The sequence below is a fragment of the Oncorhynchus masou genome, chromosome 21 (assembly GCF_036934945.1).
Source record: "Oncorhynchus masou masou isolate Uvic2021 chromosome 21, UVic_Omas_1.1, whole genome shotgun sequence".
In the NCBI taxonomy this organism is placed as follows: Eukaryota; Metazoa; Chordata; class Actinopteri; order Salmoniformes; family Salmonidae; genus Oncorhynchus; species Oncorhynchus masou.
The window spans coordinates 56,512,728-56,536,518 of NC_088232.1; the positions used below are offsets into that span (position 1 = coordinate 56,512,728).

The 23,791-nt window shown below is 48.6% G+C and overlaps 1 protein-coding gene across 1 annotated transcript in view; it reads right to left on the bottom strand.

Moving 5' to 3' along the window:
* The window catches only part of LOC135507548 (GDNF family receptor alpha-4-like), a 105,447-nt gene that overhangs the window by 36,787 nt on the left and 44,869 nt on the right, over positions 1–23,791 (bottom strand). The window contains exons 2-3 of the mRNA XM_064927054.1: positions 14,926–15,153; positions 14,147–14,260 (exon numbers count right to left, since the gene is read on the bottom strand). Of these exons, the coding sequence (XP_064783126.1) occupies positions 14,147–14,260; positions 14,926–15,153 (342 nt within the window). The remainder of the gene's footprint in view (positions 1–14,146; positions 14,261–14,925; positions 15,154–23,791) is intronic.

Below are 23,791 nucleotides of genomic sequence, written 5' to 3' on the forward strand. Positions count from 1 at the left end.
AGCCAGGGCTCTCCAACGGGTAGATACGATAGTTAAGCCAGGGCTCTCCAACAGGTAGATAGGATAGTTAAGCCAGGGCTCTCCAACAGGTAGATAAGATGGTTAAGCCAGGGCTCTCCAACAGGTAGATAGTTAAGCCTGGGCTCTCCAACAGGTAGATAGGATAGTTAAGCCAGGGCTCTCCAAAAGGTAGATACGATAGTTCAGCCTGGGCTCTCCAACAGGTAGATGCGATAGTTAAGCCAGGGCTCTCTAACAGTTAGATACGATAGTGAAGCCAGGGCTCTCCAACAGGTAGATAGGATAGTTAAGCCAGGGCTCTCCAACAGGTAGATACGATAGTTAAGCCAGGCCTCTCCAACAGGTAGATACGATAGTTAAGCCAGGGCTCTCCAACAGGTAGATAAGTTAGTTAAGCCAGGGCTCTCCAACAGGTAGATAAATTAGTTAAGCCAGGGCTTTCCAACAGGTAGATAATTTAGTTAAGCCAGGGCTCTCCAACAGGTAGATAAGTTAGTTAAGCCAGGGCTCTCCAACAGGTAGATAAGTTAGTTAAGCCAGGGCTCTCCAACAGGTAGATAGGAGAGTTAAGCCAGGGCTTTCCAACAGGTGGATAGGATAGTTAAGCCAGGGCTCTCCAACAGGTAGATAGGATAGTTAAGCCAGAGCTCTCCAACAGGTAGATAGTTAAGCCAGGGCTCTCCAACAGGTAGATAGGATAGTTAAACCAGGGCTCTCCAACAGGTAGATACGATAGTTAAGCCAGGGCTCTCCAACGGGTAGATACGATAGTTAAGCCAGGGCTCTCCAACAGGTAGATAGGATAGTTAAGCCAGGGCTCTCCAACAGGTAGATAAGATGGTTAAGCCAGGGCTCTCCAACAGGTAGATAGTTAAGCCTGGGCTCTCCAACAGGTAGATAGGATAGTTAAGCCAGGGCTCTCCAACAGGTAGATAATAGTTCAGCCTGGGCTCTCCAACAGGTAGATACGATAGTTAAGCCAGGGCTCTCTAACAGTTAGATACGATAGTGAAGCCAGGGCTCTCCAACAGGTTGATAGGATAGTTAAGTCAGGGCTCTCCAACAGGTAGATACGATAGTTAAGCCAGGGCTCTCCAACAGATAGATAGGATAGTTAAGCCAGGGCTCTCCAACAGGTAGATAGGATAGTTAAGCCAGGGCTCTCCAACAGGTAGATACGATAGTTAAGCCAGGGCTCTCCAACAGGTAGATAAGTTAGTTAAGCCAGGGCTCTCCAACAGGTAGATAAATTAGTTAAGCCAGGGCTTTCCAACAGGTAGATAATTTAGTTAAGCCAGGGCTCTCCAACAGGTAGATAAGTTAGTTAAGCCAGGGCTCTCCAACAGGTAGATAGGATAGTTAAGCCAGGGCTCTCCAACAGGTAGATAAGTTAGTTAAGCCAGGGCTCTCCAACAGGTAGATAGGATAGTTAAGCCAGGGCTCTCCAACAGGTAGATAGGATAGTTAAGCCAGGGCTCTCAAACAGTTAGATAGTTAAGCCTGGGCTCTCCAACAGGTAGATAGGATAGTTAAGCCAGGGCTCTCCAACAGGTAGATAGGATAGTTAAGCCTGGGCTCTCCAACAGGTAGATAGGATAGTTAAGCCAGGGCTCTCCAACAGGTAGATCGTGAGCCGATGAGTAGCTCGCCAATCAATTCTGAAGGTACATGCATTTTTTAAACGTTTTCCATCGCAAACTGTCAAACATAAAGCTGCCAGCTACTATCCAATTAAAGACATTTTCCCACCCCTGGTTAGCCTCTATTGGCTTAAAAAGCCAAACTTAACACAATATATTAATATTTCCAGCAATATTGCCAGTCTGTGTTTGGTGCGTGCGTCTATCACTCTGTGTTTGTTGCCAGTTGGCGATGCTAATGATAACCGTCTTGTGGGTAGTCATTCCGCAAAGACCTTCTCAATTAAATGTAGACTGCAAAGTCGACTGACAGAACTACAGTATAAAATAATTCTCTCCTCCCTTCCTCCGTCGTCTCCCCTGCCTTCCTCCCCCTTACTCCTCTCCCTTCCTCCCCCGTCTCTCCTGCCTTCCTCCCCTGTCTCTCCCTCCTTCCTCCCCCGTCTCCCCAGCCTTCCTCCCCCTTACTCCTCTGCCTACCCCCCCTTACTCCTCTGCCTTCCTCCCCGTCTCCCCTGCCTTCCTCCCCCTTACACCTCTGCCTACCCCCCTTACTCCTCTGCCTTCATCCCCTGTCTCCCCTACCTTCCTCCCCTGTCTCCTCTGCCTTCCTCCCGACTCACCTGCCTTCCTCCCGTCTCACCTGCCTTCCTCCCGTCTCCCTGCCTTCCTCCCCCTTACTCACCTGCCTTCCTCCCGTCTCACCTGCCTTCCTCCCGTCTCACTGCCTTCCTCCTCTTTACTCACCTGCATTCCTCCCATCTCCCTGCCTTCCTCCCCCCCTTACTCACCTGCCTTCCTCCCGTCTCCCTGCCTTCTTCCTCCCTTACTCACCTGCCTTTCTCCTGTCTCCCCTGCCTTCCTCCCCCCATACTCACCTGCCTTCCTCCCCCCCTTACTCACCTGTCCTTCCTCCCCCCCTTACTCACCTGTCTTCCTCCCCCCCGTACTCACCTGCCTTCCTCCCCCCTTACTCACCTGCCTTCCTCCCCCCTTACTCACCTGCCTTCCTCCCCCTTACTCACCTTACTCACCTGCCTTCCTCCCCCCTTACTCACCTGCCTTCCTCCCCCCTTACTCACCTGCCTTCCTCCCCCCTCACCTGCCTTCCTCCCCCCCTTACTCACCTGCCTTCCTCCCCCCTTACTCACCTGCCTTCCTCCCCCCTTACTCACCTGCCTTCCTCCCCCCTTACCACCTGCCTTCCTCCCCCCTTACTCACCTGCCTTCCTCCCCCCTTACTCACCTGCCTTCCTCCCCCTTACTCACCTGCCTTCCTCCCCCTTACTCACCTGCCTTCCTCCCCCCCCCCCCTTACTCACCTGCCTTCCTCCCCCTTACTCACCTGCCTTCCTCCCCCCACCTTTCCTCCCCCTTACTCACCTGCCTTCCTCCCCACCTTACTCACCTGCCTTCCTCCCCCCTTACTCACCTGCCTTCCTCCCCCCTTACTCACCTGCCTTCCTCCCCCCCTTACTCACCTGCCTTCCTCCCCCTTACTCACCTTTCCTCCCCCCTTACCTGCCTTCCTCCCCCCTTACTCACCTGCCTTCCTCCCCTTACTCCCCTGCCTTCCTCCCCCCTTACTCACCTGTCTTCTTCCCCCCCCTTACTCACCTGTCTTCCTCCCCCTCTCCCCTGCCTTCCTCCCCCTGTCTCACCTGCCTTCCTCCACCATCTTACCCAGCCTTACCCCCAGGTTTCATTTCCCCCCTTACTCACCTGCCATCTTACAATCTGCAAATTTTATCCCTGCCTTCCTCCCCCCTTAGTTTTGCCTTCCTCCCCCCCTTCACCTTAACAAACCTGTTAGTGTTAGTTGCCTTCCCCCCCCTTACTCAGGCCTTCCTCCCCCCTTACTCACCTGCCTTCCTCCCCGCCCTTCCTCACCTGACAGACCTGCCTTTGTCCCCCTGCCTTCCTCCCCCCTTACTCACCTGTCTTCTTCCCCCCTTACATGTCTTCCTCCCGGGCTGCCAGTCTCACCTGCATTCCTCCACCATCTACCCAGCGGGACCCCCAGGTTTCATTTGGAGGGAGCAATGCACAATCTGCAAATCCATCACTTCCAGTTTTGCAGAGCCTTACCCATTATTAACAAACCTGTTAGTGTTAGTTCTTACCTATGAGGCCGGTTACCCACAGGGCTATCACAGAGTCCTTACCCACAAACATGGCTACCAGTCAGAGCCTTACCCACACACCTGGGGAGGAGAGCCTTACCCACACATGGCTAGCCTTACCCACACATGGCTACCACAGAGCCTTACCCACACATGGCTACCACAGAGCCTTACCCACACATGGCTACCACAGAGCCTTACCCACACATGGCTACCACAGAGCCTTACCCACACATGGCTACCACAGAGCCTTACCCACACATGGCTACCACAGACCCTTACCCACCATGGCTACCACAGAGCCTTACCCACACATGGCATGGAGCCTACCACATGGCTACCACAGAGCCTTACCCACCCACAGAGCCTTACCTACACATGGCTACCACAGAGCCTTACCCACACATGGCTACCACAGAGCCTTACCCACACATGGCTACCAAAGAGCCTTACCCACACATGGCTACCACAGAGCCTTACCCACACATGGCTGGCTACCACTACCACAGAGCCTTACCCACACATGGCTACCACAGAGCCTTACCCACACATGGCTACCACAGAGCCTTACCCACACATGACCACAGCCTTACCCACACATGGCTACCACAGAGCCTTACCCACACATGGCTACCACAGAGCCTTACCCACACATGGCTACCACAGAGCCTTACCCACACATGGCTACCACAGAGCCTTACCCACACATGGCTACCACAGAGCCTTACCCACACATGGCTACCACAGAGCCTTACCATCAGATGGCTACCACAGAGCCTTACCCACACAGAGCCTTACCATAGCTGGCTACCACAGAGCCTTACCCATCAGATGGCTACCACAGAGCCTTACCATCAGATGGCTACCACAGAGCCTTACCCACACATAGCTACCACAGAGCCTTACCCACACATGGCTACCACAGAGCCTTACCACACCTGGCTACCACAGAGCCTTACCCACACATGGCTACCACAGAGCCTTACCCACCCATGGCTACCACAGAGCCTTACCCACACATGGCTACCACAGAGCCTTACCCACACATGGCTACCACAGAGCCTTACCCACTCATGGCTACCACAGATCCTTACCCACACATGGCTACCACAGAGCCTTACCCACACATGGCTACCACAGAGCCTTACCCACACATGGCTACCCAGAGACTTACATGGCTACCACAGATGCAGAGCCTTACCCACAGCACGCTGTATTACATAAATGCCAAAGTGATGTTAGCTGATGAAGATTATCTCATAGAACAAAATGTATAAGATCTCCTGGCTGCTAGCCCAAGGGAATTAGACTAATGACTGCTATACCAAGGGTATTAGACTAATGACTGCTATACCAAGGGTATTAGACTAATGACTGATATACCAAGGGTATTAGACTAATGACTGCTAGTCCAAGGGAATTAGACTAATGACTGCTATACCAAGGGTATTAGACTAATGACTGCTATACCAAGGGTATTAGACTAATGACTGCTATACCAAGGGTATTAGACTAATGACTGCTAGACCAAGGGTATTAGACTAATGACTGCTATACCAAGGGTATTAGATTATTAGACCAAGGGTAAGACTAATGACTGCTAGACCAAGGGTATTAGACTAATGACTGCTAGACCAAGGGTATTAGACTAATGACTGCTAGACCAAGGGTATTAGACTAATGACTGCTAGACCAAGGGTATTAGACTAACGACTTAGACCAAGGGTATTAGACTAATGACTGCTAGACCAAGGGTATTAGACTAACGACTGCTAGACCAAGGGTATTAGATTCATATGGATCTGCTATGATATACAGTACCATACCTCGTACCCACTAACACCCTCCCGAGTCCCTCATCATCATCATCATCATCATATAGAACTCCTTCTCCTCTCCTCCTCCTCTTCCCGTCGACCAAGATGGAGGTAAAGGTTACAGAGAGGTCTGTGGGTTCACGCCAGACATTTTATGGCTCCTTTGAGGAGCAGAACAGCACAAGGCAAGTATGCAACACCAGCATAGTCCCACGGCGACTTAAATAACAGCCACTCCAACTCGCGCCAACCGCAGGGTCAGGACGGGAGTCCAGCAAACAATAACAGCCACATTGCTGGAAGAAGCAGGAGGTCGATGCTGAACCCCTGTACTGTGGACAGTGTCAACGTGATGATTGTCCTCTTTGTACAGATGAAGAGTGTATTTCTGTGTAACTGTATAAATGATGATTCCCTGAAGAATGTTTTGAACCATGTGAAGGTAAAAAAAACTCAGAGGCTCAACAGAAGCTATTTACAAAGATAATGTACTAGTGTAAGAGAACCCTCTCCTACAATGTTTTAAATTTTGCTTGGTTGAATTTTTGCTTAGATTATGACATAATTGGCTTACATTATGAATTATTACGTACATGCTTACTTGTATTTTAGTATTAGGGTGAAATTAGTCTCAAAAGGGAGGAATATGGTGGGGACAATAACAAACTCTGTCATGCGCATGTGCTGTATAAGCCTTAAACCTGTACATTTCCACTGTCTGTTTCTGTCATGTAAGAAGAAGCAAGTATTTTTCCTCTCTTGTCTCAGTGTAACTTAGTCACGTGGCCAAAGACAAAGGGCCATCTGAGAGTGACCAATTTTTTGTTCCATCCTATTCGTATCTTTCAAGGGCACAGCTGTGAGGTGATATGAAGATAACAACATAGGCTAGCTGGAGCAGCATCAGCTAGATAGTAACGAAACTGGCGTTATGACTTGTTTGTACGCTATGTTCCCACCACGCTCTCACACATCTGTTAAACTGCAATGTAGACAAAGGTTATAAAAGCTGAGACCCAACTCTTGTTCATTGGGCTCTTAATTCTGCACCTTTTGAGTGATTGTTAACCGCTCCAGATTTGCAAATCTTATAATAAAAAGTTGTTGCTTGAAGAATCAACAGTCTTGCTTCCTTTTTGGTTAGAATTTCCATGACAACAGTGCTTTGCATTCAGACCATACAATCTTTTGCCTTATGCTTTCAAAGTCTTTCATGTGCCTTTTTCCCAGGAGTGGCTTCTATCTGGCCACTCTCCCATAAAACCCATTGGTGAAGTGCTATAGAGACTGATGTCATTCTGGCAGGTTCTCCCATCTCAGCCAAGGAACTCTGTGGTTCTGTCAGAGTGGTCATTGGGTTCTTGGTCACCGCCCTGACCAAGGTCCTTCTTGCCTGGTTGCTGTTTGGTCAGACAGCCAGTTCTCGACAGAGTCTGGGTAGTTCTATATTTTTTGCTAATCCCAATGACAGAGACCATTGTGCTCTTGGAAACTTTCAACACTCTAAAAATATTTTCATACTCGTCCCCAGATACATACATTTACATTTAAGTCATTTAGCAGACGCTCTTATCCAGAGCGACTTACAAATTGGTGAATTCACCTTCTGACATCCAGTGGAACAGCCACTTTACAATAGTGCATCTAAATCATTTAAGGGGGGTGAGAAGGATTACTTATCCTATCCTAGGTATTCCTTGAAGAGGTGGGGTTTCAGGTGTCTCCGGAAGGTGGTGATTGACTCCGCTGTCCTGGCGTCGTGAGGGAGTTTGTTCCACCAGTGCTGTGAAAAAGTATTTGCCCCCTTCCTCATATTGCATATTTTTGGTACTGAATGTAATCAAATCTTTACCCCCCAAAAAATATTAGCTCAAAGGAACCTGAGTGAACAAATAAAGCACCTGTGTGAAAAATGAATTTCCCCGTTCCACTCAATAACTGGTTGTGCCACCTTTAGTTAGAATGACTCCAACCAAACACTTCCTGAAGTTATTGATCAGTCTCAAACTTCACTGTGGAGGAATTTTGGCCCACTCTTCCATGACGAACTGCTTTACTCAGTGACATTTGTGGGTTTTCAAACATGAACTGGTCCATGTCCTCCCAAAACATCTTAATTGGGGATTAGGACTGGACTTTGACAAGTATGTAGTATGTTGAACTGGACCCTCCAACAGTATACCATATTAGTATGTTGAACTGGACCCTCCAACAGTATAGTATGTTGAACATGACCCTCCAACAGTATAGTATGTTGAACTGGACCCTCCAACAGTATAGTATGTTGAACTGGACCCTCCAACAGTGTAGTATGTTGAACTGGACCCTCCAACAGTATAGTATGTTGAACTGGACCATCCAACAGTATAGTATGTTGAACTGGACCCTCCAACAGTATAGTATGTTGAACTGGACCCTCCAACAGTGTAGTATGTTGAACTGGACCATCCAACAGTGTAGTATGTTGAACTGGACCCTCCAACAGTATAGTATGTTGAACTGGACCATCCAACAGTATAGTATGTTGAACTGGACCATCCAACAGTGTAGTATGTTGAACTGGACCCTCCAACAGTATAGTATGTTGAACTGGACCATCCAACAGTGTAGTATGTTGAACTGGACCATCCAACAGTGTAGTATGTTGAACTGGACCCTCCAACAGTATAGTATGTTGAACTGGACCATCCAACAGTATAGTAGGTTGAACTGGACCCTCCAACAGTATAGTATGTTGAACTGGACCCTCCAACAGTATAGTATGTTGAACTGGACCCTCCAACAGTATAGTATGTTGAACTGGACCCTCCAACAGTATAGTATGTTGAACTGGACCCTCCAACAGTATAGTATGTTGAACTGGACCCTCCAACAGTATAGTATGTTGAACTGGACCCTCCAACAGTATAGTATGTTGAACTGGACCATCCAACAGTATAGTATGTTGAACTGGACCCTCCAACAGTATAGTAGGTTGAACGTGACCATCCAACAGTATTGTATGTTGAACTGGACCCTCCAACAGTATAGTATGTTGAACTGGACCCTCCAACAGTATAGTAGGTTGAACGTGACCATCCAACAGTATAGTATGTTGAACTGGACCATCCAACAGTATAGTATGTTGAACTGGACCCTCCAACAGTATAGTATGTTGAACTGGACCCTCCAACAGTATAGTATGTTGAACTGGATTATCCAACAGTATAGTATGTTGAACTGGACCCTCCAACAGTATACCATAGTAGTATGTTGAACTGGACCATCCAACAGTATTGTCTGTTGAACTGGACCCTCCAACAGTATACCATAGTAGTATGTTGAACTGGACCATCCAACAGTGTAGTATGTTGAACTGGTCCCTCCAACAGTATACCATAGTAGTATGTTGAACTGAACCATCCAACAGTGTAGTATGTTCAACTGGACCCTCCAACAGTATACCATAGTAGTATGTTGAACTGGACCCTCCAACAGTATAGTATGTTGAACTGGACCCTCCAACAGTATACCATAGTAGTATGTTGAACTGGACCATCCAACAGTATAGTATGTTGAACTGGACCCTCCAACAGTATAGTATGTTGAACTGGACCATCCAACAGTATAGTATGTTGAACTGGATTATCCAACAGTATAGTATGTTGAACTGGACCCTCCAACAGTATACCATAGTAGTATGTTGAACTGGACCATCCAACAGTATTGTATGTTGAACTGGACCCTCCAACAGTATAGTATGTTGAACTGGACCATCCAACAGTGTAGTGTGTTCAACTGGTCCCTCCAACAGTATACCATAGTAGTATGTTGAACTGGACCATCCAACAGTATAGTATGTTGAACTGGACCATCCAACAGTATAGTATGTTGAACTGGACCCTCCAACAGTATACCATAGTAGTATGTTGAACTGGACCCTCCAACAGTATACCATAGTAGTATGTTGAACTGGACCATCCAACAGTATAGTAGGTTGAACTGGACCCTCCAACAGTATAGTATGTTGAACTGGACCATCCAACAGTATAGTATGTTGAACTGGACCATCCAACAGTATAGTATGTTGAACTGGACCCTCCAACAGTATAGTATGTTGAACTGGACCATCCAACAGTGTAGTATGTTGAACTGGACCATCCAACAGTGTAGTAGGTTGAACTGGACCATCCAACAGTATAGTAGGTTGAACTGGACCATCCAACAGTATAGTAGGTTGAACTGGACCCTCCAACAGTATAGTATGTTGAACTGGACCCTCCAACAGTATAGTATGTTGAACTGGACCCTCCAACAGTATACCATAGTAGTATGTTGAACTGGACCCTCCAACAGTATAGTATGTTGAACTGGACCCTCCAACAGTATAGTATGTTGAACTGGACCCTCCAACAGTATAGTAGGTTGAACTGGACCCTCCAACAGTATAGTATGTTGAACTGGACCATCCAACAGTATAGTATGTTGGACTGGACCATCCAACAGTATAGTATGTTGAACTGGACCCTCCAACAGTATAGTAGGTTGAACTGGACCCTCCAACAGTATAGTAGGTTGAACTGGACCCTCCAACTGTATAGTATGTTGGACTGGACCATCCAACAGTATAGTATGTTGAACTGGACCCTCCAACAGTATAGTATGTTGAACTGGACCCTCCAACAGTATAGTATGTTGAACTGGACCCTCCAACAGTATAGTAGGTTGAACGTGACCATCCAACAGTATAGTATGTTGAACTGGACCATCCAACAGTATAGTATGTTGAACTGGACCCTCCAACAGTATAGTATGTTGAACTGGACCCTCCAACAGTATAGTATGTTGAACTGGATTATCCAACAGTATAGTATGTTGAACTGGACCCTCCAACAGTATACCATAGTAGTATGTTGAACTGGACCATCCAACAGTATTGTCTGTTGAACTGGACCCTCCAACAGTATACCATAGTAGTATGTTGAACTGGACCATCCAACAGTGTAGTGTGTTCAACTGGTCCCTCCAACAGTATACCATAGTAGTATGTTGAACTGAACCATCCAACAGTGTAGTGTGTTCAACTGGTCCCTCCAACAGTATACCATAGTAGTATGTTGAACTGGACCCTCCAACAGTATAGTATGTTGAACTGGACCCTCCAACAGTATACCATAGTAGTATGTTGAACTGGACCATCCAACAGTATAGTATGTTGAACTGGACCCTCCAACAGTATAGTATGTTGAACTGGACCATCCAACAGTATAGTATGTTGAACTGGATTATCCAACAGTATAGTATGTTGAACTGGACCCTCCAACAGTATACCATAGTAGTATGTTGAACTGGACCATCCAACAGTATTGTATGTTGAACTGGACCCTCCAACAGTATAGTATGTTGAACTGGACCATCCAACAGTGTAGTGTGTTCAACTGGTCCCTCCAACAGTATACCATAGTAGTATGTTGAACTGGACCATCCAACAGTATAGTATGTTGAACTGGACCCTCCAACAGTATAGTATGTTGAACTGGACCATCCAACAGTATAGTATGTTGAACTGGACCCTCCAACAGTATACCATAGTAGTATGTTGAACTGGACCCTCCAACAGTATACCATAGTAGTATGTTGAACTGGACCATCCAACAGTATAGTAGGTTGAACTGGACCCTCCAACAGTATAGTATGTTGAACTGGACCATCCAACAGTATAGTATGTTGAACTGGACCATCCAACAGTATAGTATGTTGAACCGGACCCTCCAACAGTATAGTATGTTGAACTGGACCATCCAACAGTGTAGTATGTTGAACTGGACCATCCAACAGTGTAGTAGGTTGAACTGGACCATCCAACAGTATAGTAGGTTGAACTGGACCATCCAACAGTATAGTAGGTTGAACTGGACCCTCCAACAGTATAGTATGTTGAACTGGACCCTCCAACAGTATAGTATGTTGAACTGGACCCTCCAACAGTATACCATAGTAGTATGTTGAACTGGACCCTCCAACAGTATAGTATGTTGAACTGGACCCTCCAACAGTATAGTATGTTGAACTGGACCCTCCAACAGTATAGTATGTTGAACTGGACCATCCAACAGTATAGTATGTTGGACTGGACCATCCAACAGTATAGTATGTTGAACTGGACCATCCAACAGTATAGTATGTTGAACTGGACCATCCAACAGTATAGTAGGTTGAACTGGACCCTCCAACAGTATAGTATTTTGAACTGGACCATCCAACAGTATAGTATGTTGGACTGGACCATCCAACAGTATAGTATGTTGAACTGGACCCTCCAACAGTATAGTATGTTGAACTGGACCCTCCAACAGTATAGTATGTTGAACTGGACCACCCAACAGTATAGTAGGTTGAACTGGACCCTCCAACAGTATAGTATGTTGAACTGGACCCTCCAACAGTATAGTATGTTGAACTGGACCATCCAACAGTATAGTATGTTGAACTGGACCATCCAACAGTGTAGTATGTTGAACTGGACCCTCCAACAGTATAGTATGTTGAACTGGACCCTCCAACAGTATAGTAGGTTGAACTGGACCCTCCAACAGTATAGTATGTTGAACTGGACCATCCAACAGTATAGTATGTTGAACTGGACCCTCCAACAGTATAGTAGGTTGAACTGGACCCTCCAACAGTATACCATAGTAGTATGTTGAACTGGACCATCCAACAGTATAGTATGTTGAACTGGACCATCCAACAGTATAGTAGGTTGAACTGGACCCTCCAACAGTATAGTATGTTGAACTGGACCATCCAACAGTATAGTAGGTTGAACTGGACCCTCCAACAGTATAGTAGGTTGAACTGGACCCTCCAACAGTATAGTATGTTGAACTGGACCCTCCAACAGTATAGTATGTTGAACTGGACCCTCCAACAGTATACCATAGTAGTATGTTGAACTGGACCATCCAACAGTATAGTATGTTGAACTGGACCATCCAACAGTATAGTATGTTGAACTGGACCCTCCAACAGTATAGTATGTTGAACTGGACCCTCCAACAGTATAGTATGTTGAACTGGACCCTCCAACAGTATAGTATGTTGAACTGGACCATCCAACAGTATAGTATGTTGAACTGGACCCTCCAACAGTATAGTATGTTGAACTGGACCATCCAACAGTATAGTAGGTTGAACTGGACCCTCCAACAGTATAGTAGGTTGAACTGGACCCTCCAACAGTATAGTATGTTGAACTGGACCCTCCAACAGTATAGTATGTTGAACTGGACCCTCCAACAGTATACCATAGTAGTATGTTGAACTGGACCATCCAACAGTATAGTAGGTTGAACTGGACCCTCCAACAGTATAGTATGTTGAACTGGACCCTCCAACAGTATAGTAGGTTGAACTGGACCATCCAACAGTATAGTAGGTTGAACTGGACCATCCAACAGTATAGTATGTTGAACTGGACCCTCCAACACTATAGTAGGTTGAACTGGACCATCCAACAGTATAGTAGGTTGAACTGGACCATCCAACAGTATAGTAGGTTGAACTGGACCCTCCAACAGTATAGTAGGTTGAACTGGACCATCCAACAGTATAGTAGGTTGAACTGGACCATCCAACAGTATAGTATGTTGAACTGGACCATCCAACAGTGTAGTATGTTGAACTGGACCCTCCAACAGTATAGTATGTTGAACTGGACCCTCCAACAGTATAGTATGTTGAACTGGACCACCCAACAGTATAGTATGTTGAACTGGACCCTCCAACAGTATAGTAGGTTGAACTGGACCCTCCAACTGTATAGTATGTTGAACTGGACCCTCCAACAGTATAGTATGTTGGACTGGACCATCCAACAGTATAGTATGTTGAACTGGACCCTCCAACAGTATAGTATGTTGAACTGGACCCTCCAACAAAATACATCTAGACTCTTTGGAAACGTATGGTCTCAACACACCCACACAAACATACATGCGAACACACAAAGCTGCACATCCACCCACCCAACCAGCCAACCCTCCCACCCACCCAGCCAACCCACCCACCCACCCACCCACCCAGCCATATACCTACCCATCCCGACCACCCATACACCCACCCAGCCAACCCACCCATATACCCACCCACCCAGCCAACCCAGCCACCCATAACCCACCCATATACCCACCAAGCCAAGCCACCCACCCATATACCCACCCAACCCGTACCCATGTTGAACCCACCCAGCCAACCCACCCAACCAACCCAGCCCCACCCCCAGCCAAACCACCCAGCCAACCCACCCATATACCCGCCAACCCACCCACCCAGCCACCCAGTATGTTGACCCAGCCAAACCACCCAGCCAACCCACCCATATACCCACCAACACAGCCAACCCACCCATACACCAACCCACCCAGCCAGCCACCCACCCAACCAACCCACCCAACCAACCCCCACCCAGCCAACCCACCCATGGACCCACCCAACACCCATACACCCACCCACCCAGCCAACCCACCCATACACCAACCCACCCAGCCCACCCAGCCCTACCTGCATACGTAGTCGTTCCTACAGATGCGCAGTGCAGCCAGACAGTTGGGTTTGTCTTGGTCCTCGTAGGAGCAGGCTGGTATGATGGTCTGTCTCCGTCTCTCAGCGCACGCCATGTCTGGACAGGGTTAGACTGGGTTAGTTCCACACTCACCCACCCACTACACTCAAACACACCCACACACTACACTCAAACACCCACACACCACTTACACACTACACACTACACTCAGACACACACCCACATACTACATTTACACAGACCACACACACACTACACTTACACTCACTCACACACTACACTCAGACACACACCACTACACACTCACTACATTTGACTCACTCACTCACTCACTCACACACACCCACACACTACACTTACACTCTATAGTTGAACTCACACACTACACTCACTCACACACACACACTACATTTACACTCAGACACACACCCACACACTACACTTACACTCACACTACACTCACTCACTCACACACCCACACACTACATTTACACTCAGACACACACCCACACTCACTACATTTACACTCAGACACACACACCCACACACTACATTTACACTCAGACACACACACCCATAGACTACACTTACACTCACTCACACACACCCACACACTACACTTACACTCACTCACACACACACACACACACAAACCCACACACTACACACACTACACACTCACACACTACACTAGACACCCACACACTATACACACCCACACACTATACACACCCACACTACACACTACCCCCCTTTCCTACCTGTGCAGGGGCAGAACAGCAGCTGGTGGGTGTAGTCAGGAGGGACCCGGTCGAAGAACTTCCTGAGAGCCTTGTTACACCTGGCTCTGTTACAGGGGCCTGAGCGGGCCGACGGCTGGATGCAGGCCGAGACGTATTCCGTACGGAGCTTCTGACACGTCTCGTCCACGTTACACGCCTTCGCCGCGTCCAGACAACGGTTCACCGTCGCTATGCCCACCTCATCTACTGAAAACAAATCAAGGCATGGCACTTTGTGACATCGGATTATGTAAAAACAGCTTCATTAATAAATAATAACTATATATACATTTTAAAAATACATTTGATTGAGTAAATGTTGACTTTAAGTCTGGTCCCTAACCCTGTCCCCTATGTAGTGGTCCCTAACGCTGTCCCCTATGTAGTGGTCCCTAACCCTGTCCCATATGTAGTGGTCCCTAACCCTGTCCTCTATGCAGTGGTCCCTGTCCCCTATGTAGTGGTCCCTGTCCCCTATGTAGTGGTCCCTAACCCTGTCATGCCCCTGTCCCCTATGTAGTGGTCCCTAACCCTGTCCCCTATGTAGTGGTCCCTAACCCTGTCCAGGACCCATAGTGGTCCCTGAACCCATACAGAGTGTCTTCTGACCAGGACCCAAACAGGATGTCTCTGACCAGGACCCATACAGAGTGTCTTCTGACCAGGACCCATACAGGGTGTCTTCTGACCAGGACCCATACAGAGTGTCTTCTGACCAGGACCCCAACAGGATGTCTTCTGACCAGGACCCAAACAGGATGTCTTCTGACCAGGACCCATACAGAGTGTCTTCTGACCAGGACCCATACAGGGTGTCTTCTGACCAGGACCCATACAGGATGTCTTCTGACCAGGACCCCAACAGGATGTCTTCTGACCAGGACCCATACAGGATGTCTTCTGACCAGGACCCATACAGGGTGTCTTCTGACCAGGACCCATACAGGTGTCTTCTGACCAGGACCCATACAGGATGTCTTCTGACCAGGACCCATACAGAGTGTCTTCTGACCAGGACCCATACAGAGTGTCTTCTGACCAGGACCCATACAGGATGTCTTCTGACCAGGACCCCAACAGGATGTCTTCTGACCAGGACCCATACAGGATGTCTTCTGACCAGGACCCCAACAGGATGTCTTCTGACCAGGACCCCAACAGGATGTCTTCTGACCAGGACCCATACAGAGTGTCTTCTGACCAGGACCCATACAGAGTGTCTTCTGACCAGGACCCCAACAGGATGTCTTCTGACCAGGACCCATACAGGATGTCTTCTGACCAGGACCCAACAGGATGTCTTCTGACCAGGACCCATACAGAGTGTCTTCTGACCAGGACCCATACAGGGTGTCTTCTGACCAGGACCCATACAGGGTGTCTTCTGACCAGGACCCAACAGGATGTCTTCTGACCAGGACCCATACAGGGTGTCTTCTGACCAGGACCCATACAGGGTGTCTTCTGACCAGGACCCATACAGGGTGTCTTCTGACCAGGACCCATACAGGGTGTCTTCTGACCAGGACCCCAACAGGATGTCTTCTGACCAGGACCCCAACAGGGTGTCTTCTGACCAGGACCATACAGGGTGTCTTCTGACCAGGACCCATACAGAGTGTCTTCTGACCAGGACCCATACAGGATGTCTTCTGACCAGGACCCATACAGGATGTCTTCTGACCAGGACCCATACAGGGTGTCTTCTGACCAGGACCCATACAGGGTGTCTTCTGACCAGGACCCATACAGGGTGTCTTCTGACCAGGACCCCAACAGGATGTCTTCTGACCAGGACCCCAACAGGGTGTCTTCTGACCAGGACCCCAACAGGGTGTCTTCTGACCAGGACCCCAACAGGGTGTCTTCTGACCAGGACCCCAACAGTGTGTCTTCTGACCAGGACCCCAACAGGGCGTCTTCTGACCAGGACCCCAACAGGGTGTCTTCTGACCAGGACCCCAACAGGGTGTCTTCTGACCAGGACCCATACAGGGTGTCTTCTGACCAGGACCCATACAGGGTGTCTTCTGACCAGGACCCATACAGGGTGTCTTCTGACCAGGACCCATACAGGGTGTCTTCTGACCAGGACCCCAACAGGATGTCTTCTGACCAGGACCCCAACAGGGTGTCTTCTGACCAGGACCAATACAGGGTGTCTTCTGACCAGGACCCATACAGAGTGTCTTCTGACCAGGACCCATACAGGATGTCTTCTGACCAGGACCCATACAGGGTGTCTTCTGACCAGGACCCATACAGAGTGTCTTCTGACCAGGACCCATACAGAGTGTCTTCTGACCAGGACCCATACAGGATGTCTTCTGACCAGGACCCATACAGAGTGTCTTCTGACCAGGACCCATACAGGATGTCTTCTGACCAGGACCCATACAGGATGTCTTCTGACCAGGACCCATACAGGGTGTCTTCTGACCAGGACCCATGTGTCTTCTGACCAGGACCCATACAGAGTGTCTTCTGACCAGGAACCCTACAGAGTGTCTTCTGACCAGGACCCATACAGAGTGTCTTCTGACCAGGACCCATACAGGGTGTCTTCTGACCAGGACCCATACAGAGTGTCTTCTGACCAGGACCCATACAGGGTGTCTTCTGACCAGGACCCATACAGAGTGTCTTCTGACCAGGACCCATACAGATGTCTTCTGACCAGGACCCATACAGAGTGTCTTCTGACCAGGACCCATACAGGGTGTCTTCTGACCAGGACCCATAACAGGGTGTCTTCTGACCAGGACCCATACAGGGTGTCTTCTGACCAGGACCCAACAGGATGTCTTCTGACCAGGACCCATACAGGGTGTCTTCTGACAGGACCCATACAGAGTGTCTTCTGACCAGGACCCATACAGGGTGTCTTCTGACCAGGACCCATACAGGGTGTCTTCTGACCAGGACCCATACAGGGTGTCTTCTGACCAGGACCCATAAAGGGTGTAACTGACCAGGACCCATAAGGGTGTCTTCTGACCAGGACCCATACAGGTGTCTTCTGACCAGGACCCATACAGGGTGTCTTCTGACCAGGACCCATAAGGGTGTCTTCTGACCAGGACCCCAACAGGGTGTCTTCTGACCAGGACCCATACAGATTGTCTTCTGACCAGGACCCCAACAGGATGTCTTCTGACCAGGACCCATACAGAGTTACCAGGACCCATACATGTCTTCTGACCAGGACCCATACAGAATCTTCTGACCACGACCCATACAGGTGTCTTCTGACCAGGACCCCAACAGGATGGTTCTGACCAGATTACAGGTGTCTTCTGACCAGGACCCATACAGAGTGTCTTCTGACCAGGACCCATACAGAGTGTCTTCTGACCAGGACCCATAACAGAGTGTTTCTGACCAGGACCCATACAGAGTGTCTTCTGACCAGGACCCATACAGAGTGTCTTCTGACCAGGACCCATACAGAGTGTCTTCTGACCAGGACCCCAGGGATGTCTTCTGACCAGGACCCCAACATGGATGTCTTCTGACCAGGACCCATACAGGGTGTCTTCTGACCAGGACCCCAACAGGAAGTCTTCTGACCAGGACCCCAACAGGATGTCTTCTGACCAGGACCCATACAGGATGTCTTCTGACCAGGACCCATACAGAGTGTCTTCTGATACAGGGTGTCCTGACCAGGACCCCAACAGGGTGTCTTCTGACCAGGATGTCTTCTGACCAGGACCCATACAGGGTGTCTTCTGACCAGGACCCATACAGGATGTCTTCTGACCAGGACCCATACAGATGTCTTCCTGACCAGGACCCATACAGAGTGTCTTCTGACCAGGACCCATACAGGATGTCTTCTGACCAGGACCCCAACAGGATGTCTTCTGACCAGGACCCATACAGGATGTCTTCTGACCAGGACCCATACAGAGTGTCTTCTGACCAGGACCCATACAGGGTGTCTTCTGACCAGGACCCCAACAGGGTGTCTTCTGACCAGGACCCCAACAGGGTGTCTTCTGAACCAGGACCCCAACAGGGTGTCTTCTGACCAGGACCAATACAGGGTGTCTTCTGACCAGGACCCATACAGAGTGTCTTCTGACCAGGACCCAACAGGATGTCTTCTGACCAGGACCCATACAGGATGTCTTCTGACCAGGACCCATACAGGGTGTACCAGGACCCATACATGGTGTCTTCTGACCAGGACCCATACAGGGTGTCTTCTGACCAGGACCCCAACAGGATGTCTTCTGACCAGGACCCCATGGTGTCTTCTGACCAGGACCAATACAGGAGTCTTCTGACCAGGACCCATACAGAGTGGTTCTGACCAGGACCCATACAGGATGTCTTCTGACCAGGACCCATACAGGGTGTCTTCTGACCAGGACCCATACAGAGTGTCTTCTGACCACGACCCATACAGAGTGTCTTCTGACCAGGACCCCAACAGGATGTCTTCTGACCAGGACCCATACAGGGTGTCTTCTGACCAGGACCCATACAGGGTGTCTTCTGACCAGGACCCATACAGGGTGTCTTCTGACCAGGACCCATACAGGGTGTCTTCTGACCAGGACCCCACCAGGATGTCTTCTGACCAGGACCCATACAGGGTGTCTTCTGACCAGGACCCATACAGAGTGTCTTCTGACCAGGACCCATACAGGGTGTCTTCTGACCAGGACCCATACAGGGTGTCTTCTGACCAGGACCCATACAGGGTGTCTTCTGACCAGGACCCATACAGGGTGTCTTCTGACCAGGACCCATACAGGTGTCTTCTGACCAGGACCCATACAGGTGTCTTCTGACCAGGACCCATACAGAGTGTCTTCTGACCAGGACCCATACAGAGTGTCTTCTGACCAGGACCCATACAGGTGTCTTCTGACCAGGACCCATACAGAGTGTCTTCTGACCAGGACCCATACAGGTGTCTTCTGACCAGGACCCATACAGGTGTCTTCTGACCAGGACCCATACAGAGTGTCTTCTGACCAGGACCCATACAGAGTGTCTTCTGACCAGGACCCATACAGGGTGTCTTCTGACCAGGACCCAAACAGGGTGTCTTCTGACCAGGACCCATACAGGTGTATCTGACCAGGACCCCAGGATGTCTTCTGACCAGGACCCATACAGAGTGTCTTCTGACCAGGACCCAGGGTGTCTTCTGACCAGGACCCCAACAGGATGTCTTCTGACCAGGACCCCAACAGGATGTCTTCTGACCAGGACCCACAGGATGTCTTCTGACCAGGACCCATACAGAGTGTCTTCTGACCAGGACCCATACAGGGTGTCTTCTGACCAGGTAATACAGGGTGTCTTCTGACCAGGACCCATACAGGGTGTCTTCTGACCAGGACCCATACAGGGTGTCTTCTGACCAGGACCCATACAGGGTGTCTTCTGACCAGGACCCATACAGGGTGTCTTCTGACCAGGACCCATACAGGTGTCTTCTGAATAACACGACCCATACAGGTGTCTTCTGACCAGGACCCCAACAGGATGTCTTCTGACCAGGACCCATACAGGGTGTCTTCTGACCAGGTACCCATACAGAGTGTCTTCTGACCAGGACCCATACAGAGTGTCTTCTGACCAGGACCCAAACAGGATGTCTTCTGACCAGGACCCATACAGGTGTCTGTCCCAATGATTAATAAGACTAATTGAAGTTTTTAGTGATACCTCCTGCATCTGGAAATTAAATGAAAAGGATTCATTCAGGTAAATAAAAAGTAATATACTTAGGAGTACCAAATATAACATAACAAGGTTTGACGTATACAGGTCTTAGTTTAATTAGCCAGGTAATAACATATTTTGGAGGGTTAATGACATGGTTCAGATTGGTATATTGAGGTGAATGAAGAGCAGAGAGCCAGCTCCTCCATTTCTATCCCTTCACAACACCAAATGAAGCCTTCTGACTAAACCATCTATGTGATTCCTGACTAACCCATCTATGTGATTCCTGACTAACAGGGATGTACCTGACTAACCCATCTATGTGATTCCTATAACCCAGGTGATTCCTGTACCAGGTGATTCCTGATAACCCATCTATGTGATTCCTGACTATACCCAGGTGATTCCTGACTAACCAGGTATTCCTACTAACCCATCTATGTGATTCCTGACTATACCTCGAGTACCATTGACTAAATAACATGAGTCATATGCAGGGAGTACCAGGTAATAACATGGCTATATACAGGGAGTACCAGGTAATGTGCAGGAGTACCAGGTAATAACATGGCTATATACAGGGAGTACCAGGTAATAACATGGTTATATACAGGGAGTACCAGGTAATAACATGGTTTATACAGGGAGTACCAGGTAATAACATGGTTATATACAGGGAGTACCAGGTAATAACATGGTTATATACAGGTAGTACCAGGTAATAACATGGTTATATACAGGAGTACCAGGTAATAACATGGTTATATACAGGGAGTACCAGGTAATAACATGGTTATATACAGGGAGTACCAGGTAATAACATGACTATATACAGGGAGTACCAGGTAATAACATGGCTATATACAGGGAGTACCAGGTAATAACATGGTTATATACAGGGAGTACCAGGTAATAACATGGTTATATACAGAGGTACCGGTACTGAGTCGATGTGCAGGGCTATGAGGTCATTGAGGTAGATATGTAGACATAACTAGGAATACAGTGACAGATAAACAGTGGCAGCAGTGTATGTGATGAGTCAATGCAGGTAGTCTGGATAGCTATTTGGTTAACTGTTTGAACAGATAAATCAGTCATTCTGACTGCTCAGGATTTTTCAGATTTAAACAAAAATCTGCCTGACTACGTATTGGATAAGCCTACAAGGCAGGGAGGGATGTGTTTTCTGTTTGTCCAGATTGACATAGTCTATTTATTGTGTTGTTGAAAACACAAACCATGATATTGAAGTGGCCGAAGTCGGTATGCTTAAAACTTAAAAGTTACATATCACGACATGGTCCCAGGGTAGACACACAGACAGGTTAGTCTAGTTGGTCCCAGAGTAGACACACAGACAGGTTAGTCTAGTTGGTCCCAGGGTAGACACACAGACAGGTTAGTCTAGTTGGTCCCAGAGTAGACACACAGACAGGTTAGTATAGTTGGTCCCAGGGTAGACACACAGACAGGTTAGTATAGTTGGTCCCAGGGTAGACACACAGACAGGTTAGTCTACTTGGTCCCAGAGTAGACACACAGACAGGTTACTACTTGGTCCCAGGGTAGACACACAGACAGGTTAGTCTAGTTGGTCCCAGAGTAGACACACAGACAGGTTAGTCTAGTTGGTCCCAGGGTAGACACACAGACAGGTTACGTCTAGTTGGTCCCAGGGTGGACACACAGACAGGTTAGTCTAGTTGGTCCCAGAGTAGACACACAGACAGGTTAGTCTAGTTGGTCCCAGGGTAGACACACAGACAGGTTAGTCTAGTTGGTCCCAGAGTAGACACACAGACAGGTTAGTCTAGTTGGTCCCAGGGTAGACACACAGACAGGTTAGTCTAGTTGGTCCCAGGGTGGACACACAGACAGGTTAGTCTAGTTGGTCCAAGGGTAGACACACAGACAGGTTAGTCTAGTTGGTCCCAGAGTAGACACACAGACAGGTTAGTCTAGTTGGTCCCAGGGTAGACACACAGACAGGTTAGTCTAGTTGGTCCCAGGGTAGACACACAGACAGGTTAGTCTAGTTGGTCCCAGGGTAGACACACAGACAGGTTAGTCTAGTTGGTCCCAGGGTAGACACACAGACAGGTTAGTCTAGTTGGTCCCAGGGTAGACACACAGACAGGTTAGTCTAGTTGGTCCCAGGGTAGACACACAGACAGGTTAGTCTAGTTGGTCCCAGGGTAGACACACAGACAGGTTAGTCTAGTTGGTCCCAGGGTAGACACACAGACAGGTTACTAGTTGGTCCCAGGGTGGACACACAGACAGGTTAGTCTAGTTGGTCCCAGGGTAGACACACAGACAGGTTAGTCTAGTTGGTCCCAGGGTAGACACACAGACAGGTTAGTCTAGTTGGTCCCAGGGTAGACACACAGACAGGTTAGTCTAGTTGGTCCCAGAGTAGACACACAGACAGGTTAGTCTAGTTGGTCCCAGGGTAGACACACAGACAGGTTAGTATAGTTGTCCCAGAGTAGACACACCATCTAGTCTACCCCAGGGTAACACACCCTGACAGTTATGTAGTTGGTCCAGGTGACACACAGACAGGTTAGTCTAGTTGGTCCCAGGGTAAACACACAGACAGGTTAGTCAGTAGGTCCAGGGTAGTACACAGACAGGTTATCTAGTTGGTCCCAGGGGAAACACACAGACCTGTTAGCCATGTAGGCCAGGCGTACGACACACAGACAGGTTATCTAGTCCCCAGAGTAAACACTCAGACTGCAGCCATGTAGGCCAGGCGTAGGTTAGTCTAGTCTGGTCCCAGGGGAAACACACAGCAGCCATGTAGGCCAGGGTCCAAGGTAGACACACAGACAGGTTAGTCTACCCCCCCAGGGTAACACACAGACAGGTTAGCCTATGTAGGTCCCAGGCGTAGAGTCAAGCCAGGTTATCTACCCCCAGGGGACACACAGACCTGTTAGCCATGTTGGCCCAGGGTAGACACACAGACAGGTTAGTCTAGTTGGTCCCAGGTGGAAACACAGACCTGCAGCCATGTTGGTCCAGGCGACACACAGACAGGTTAGTCTAGTTGGTCCCAGAGTAGACACACAGACAGGTTGCAGCCAGTTGGTCCCAGGGTAGACACACAGACAGGTTAGTCTAGTCTACCCCAGGGGAAACACACAGA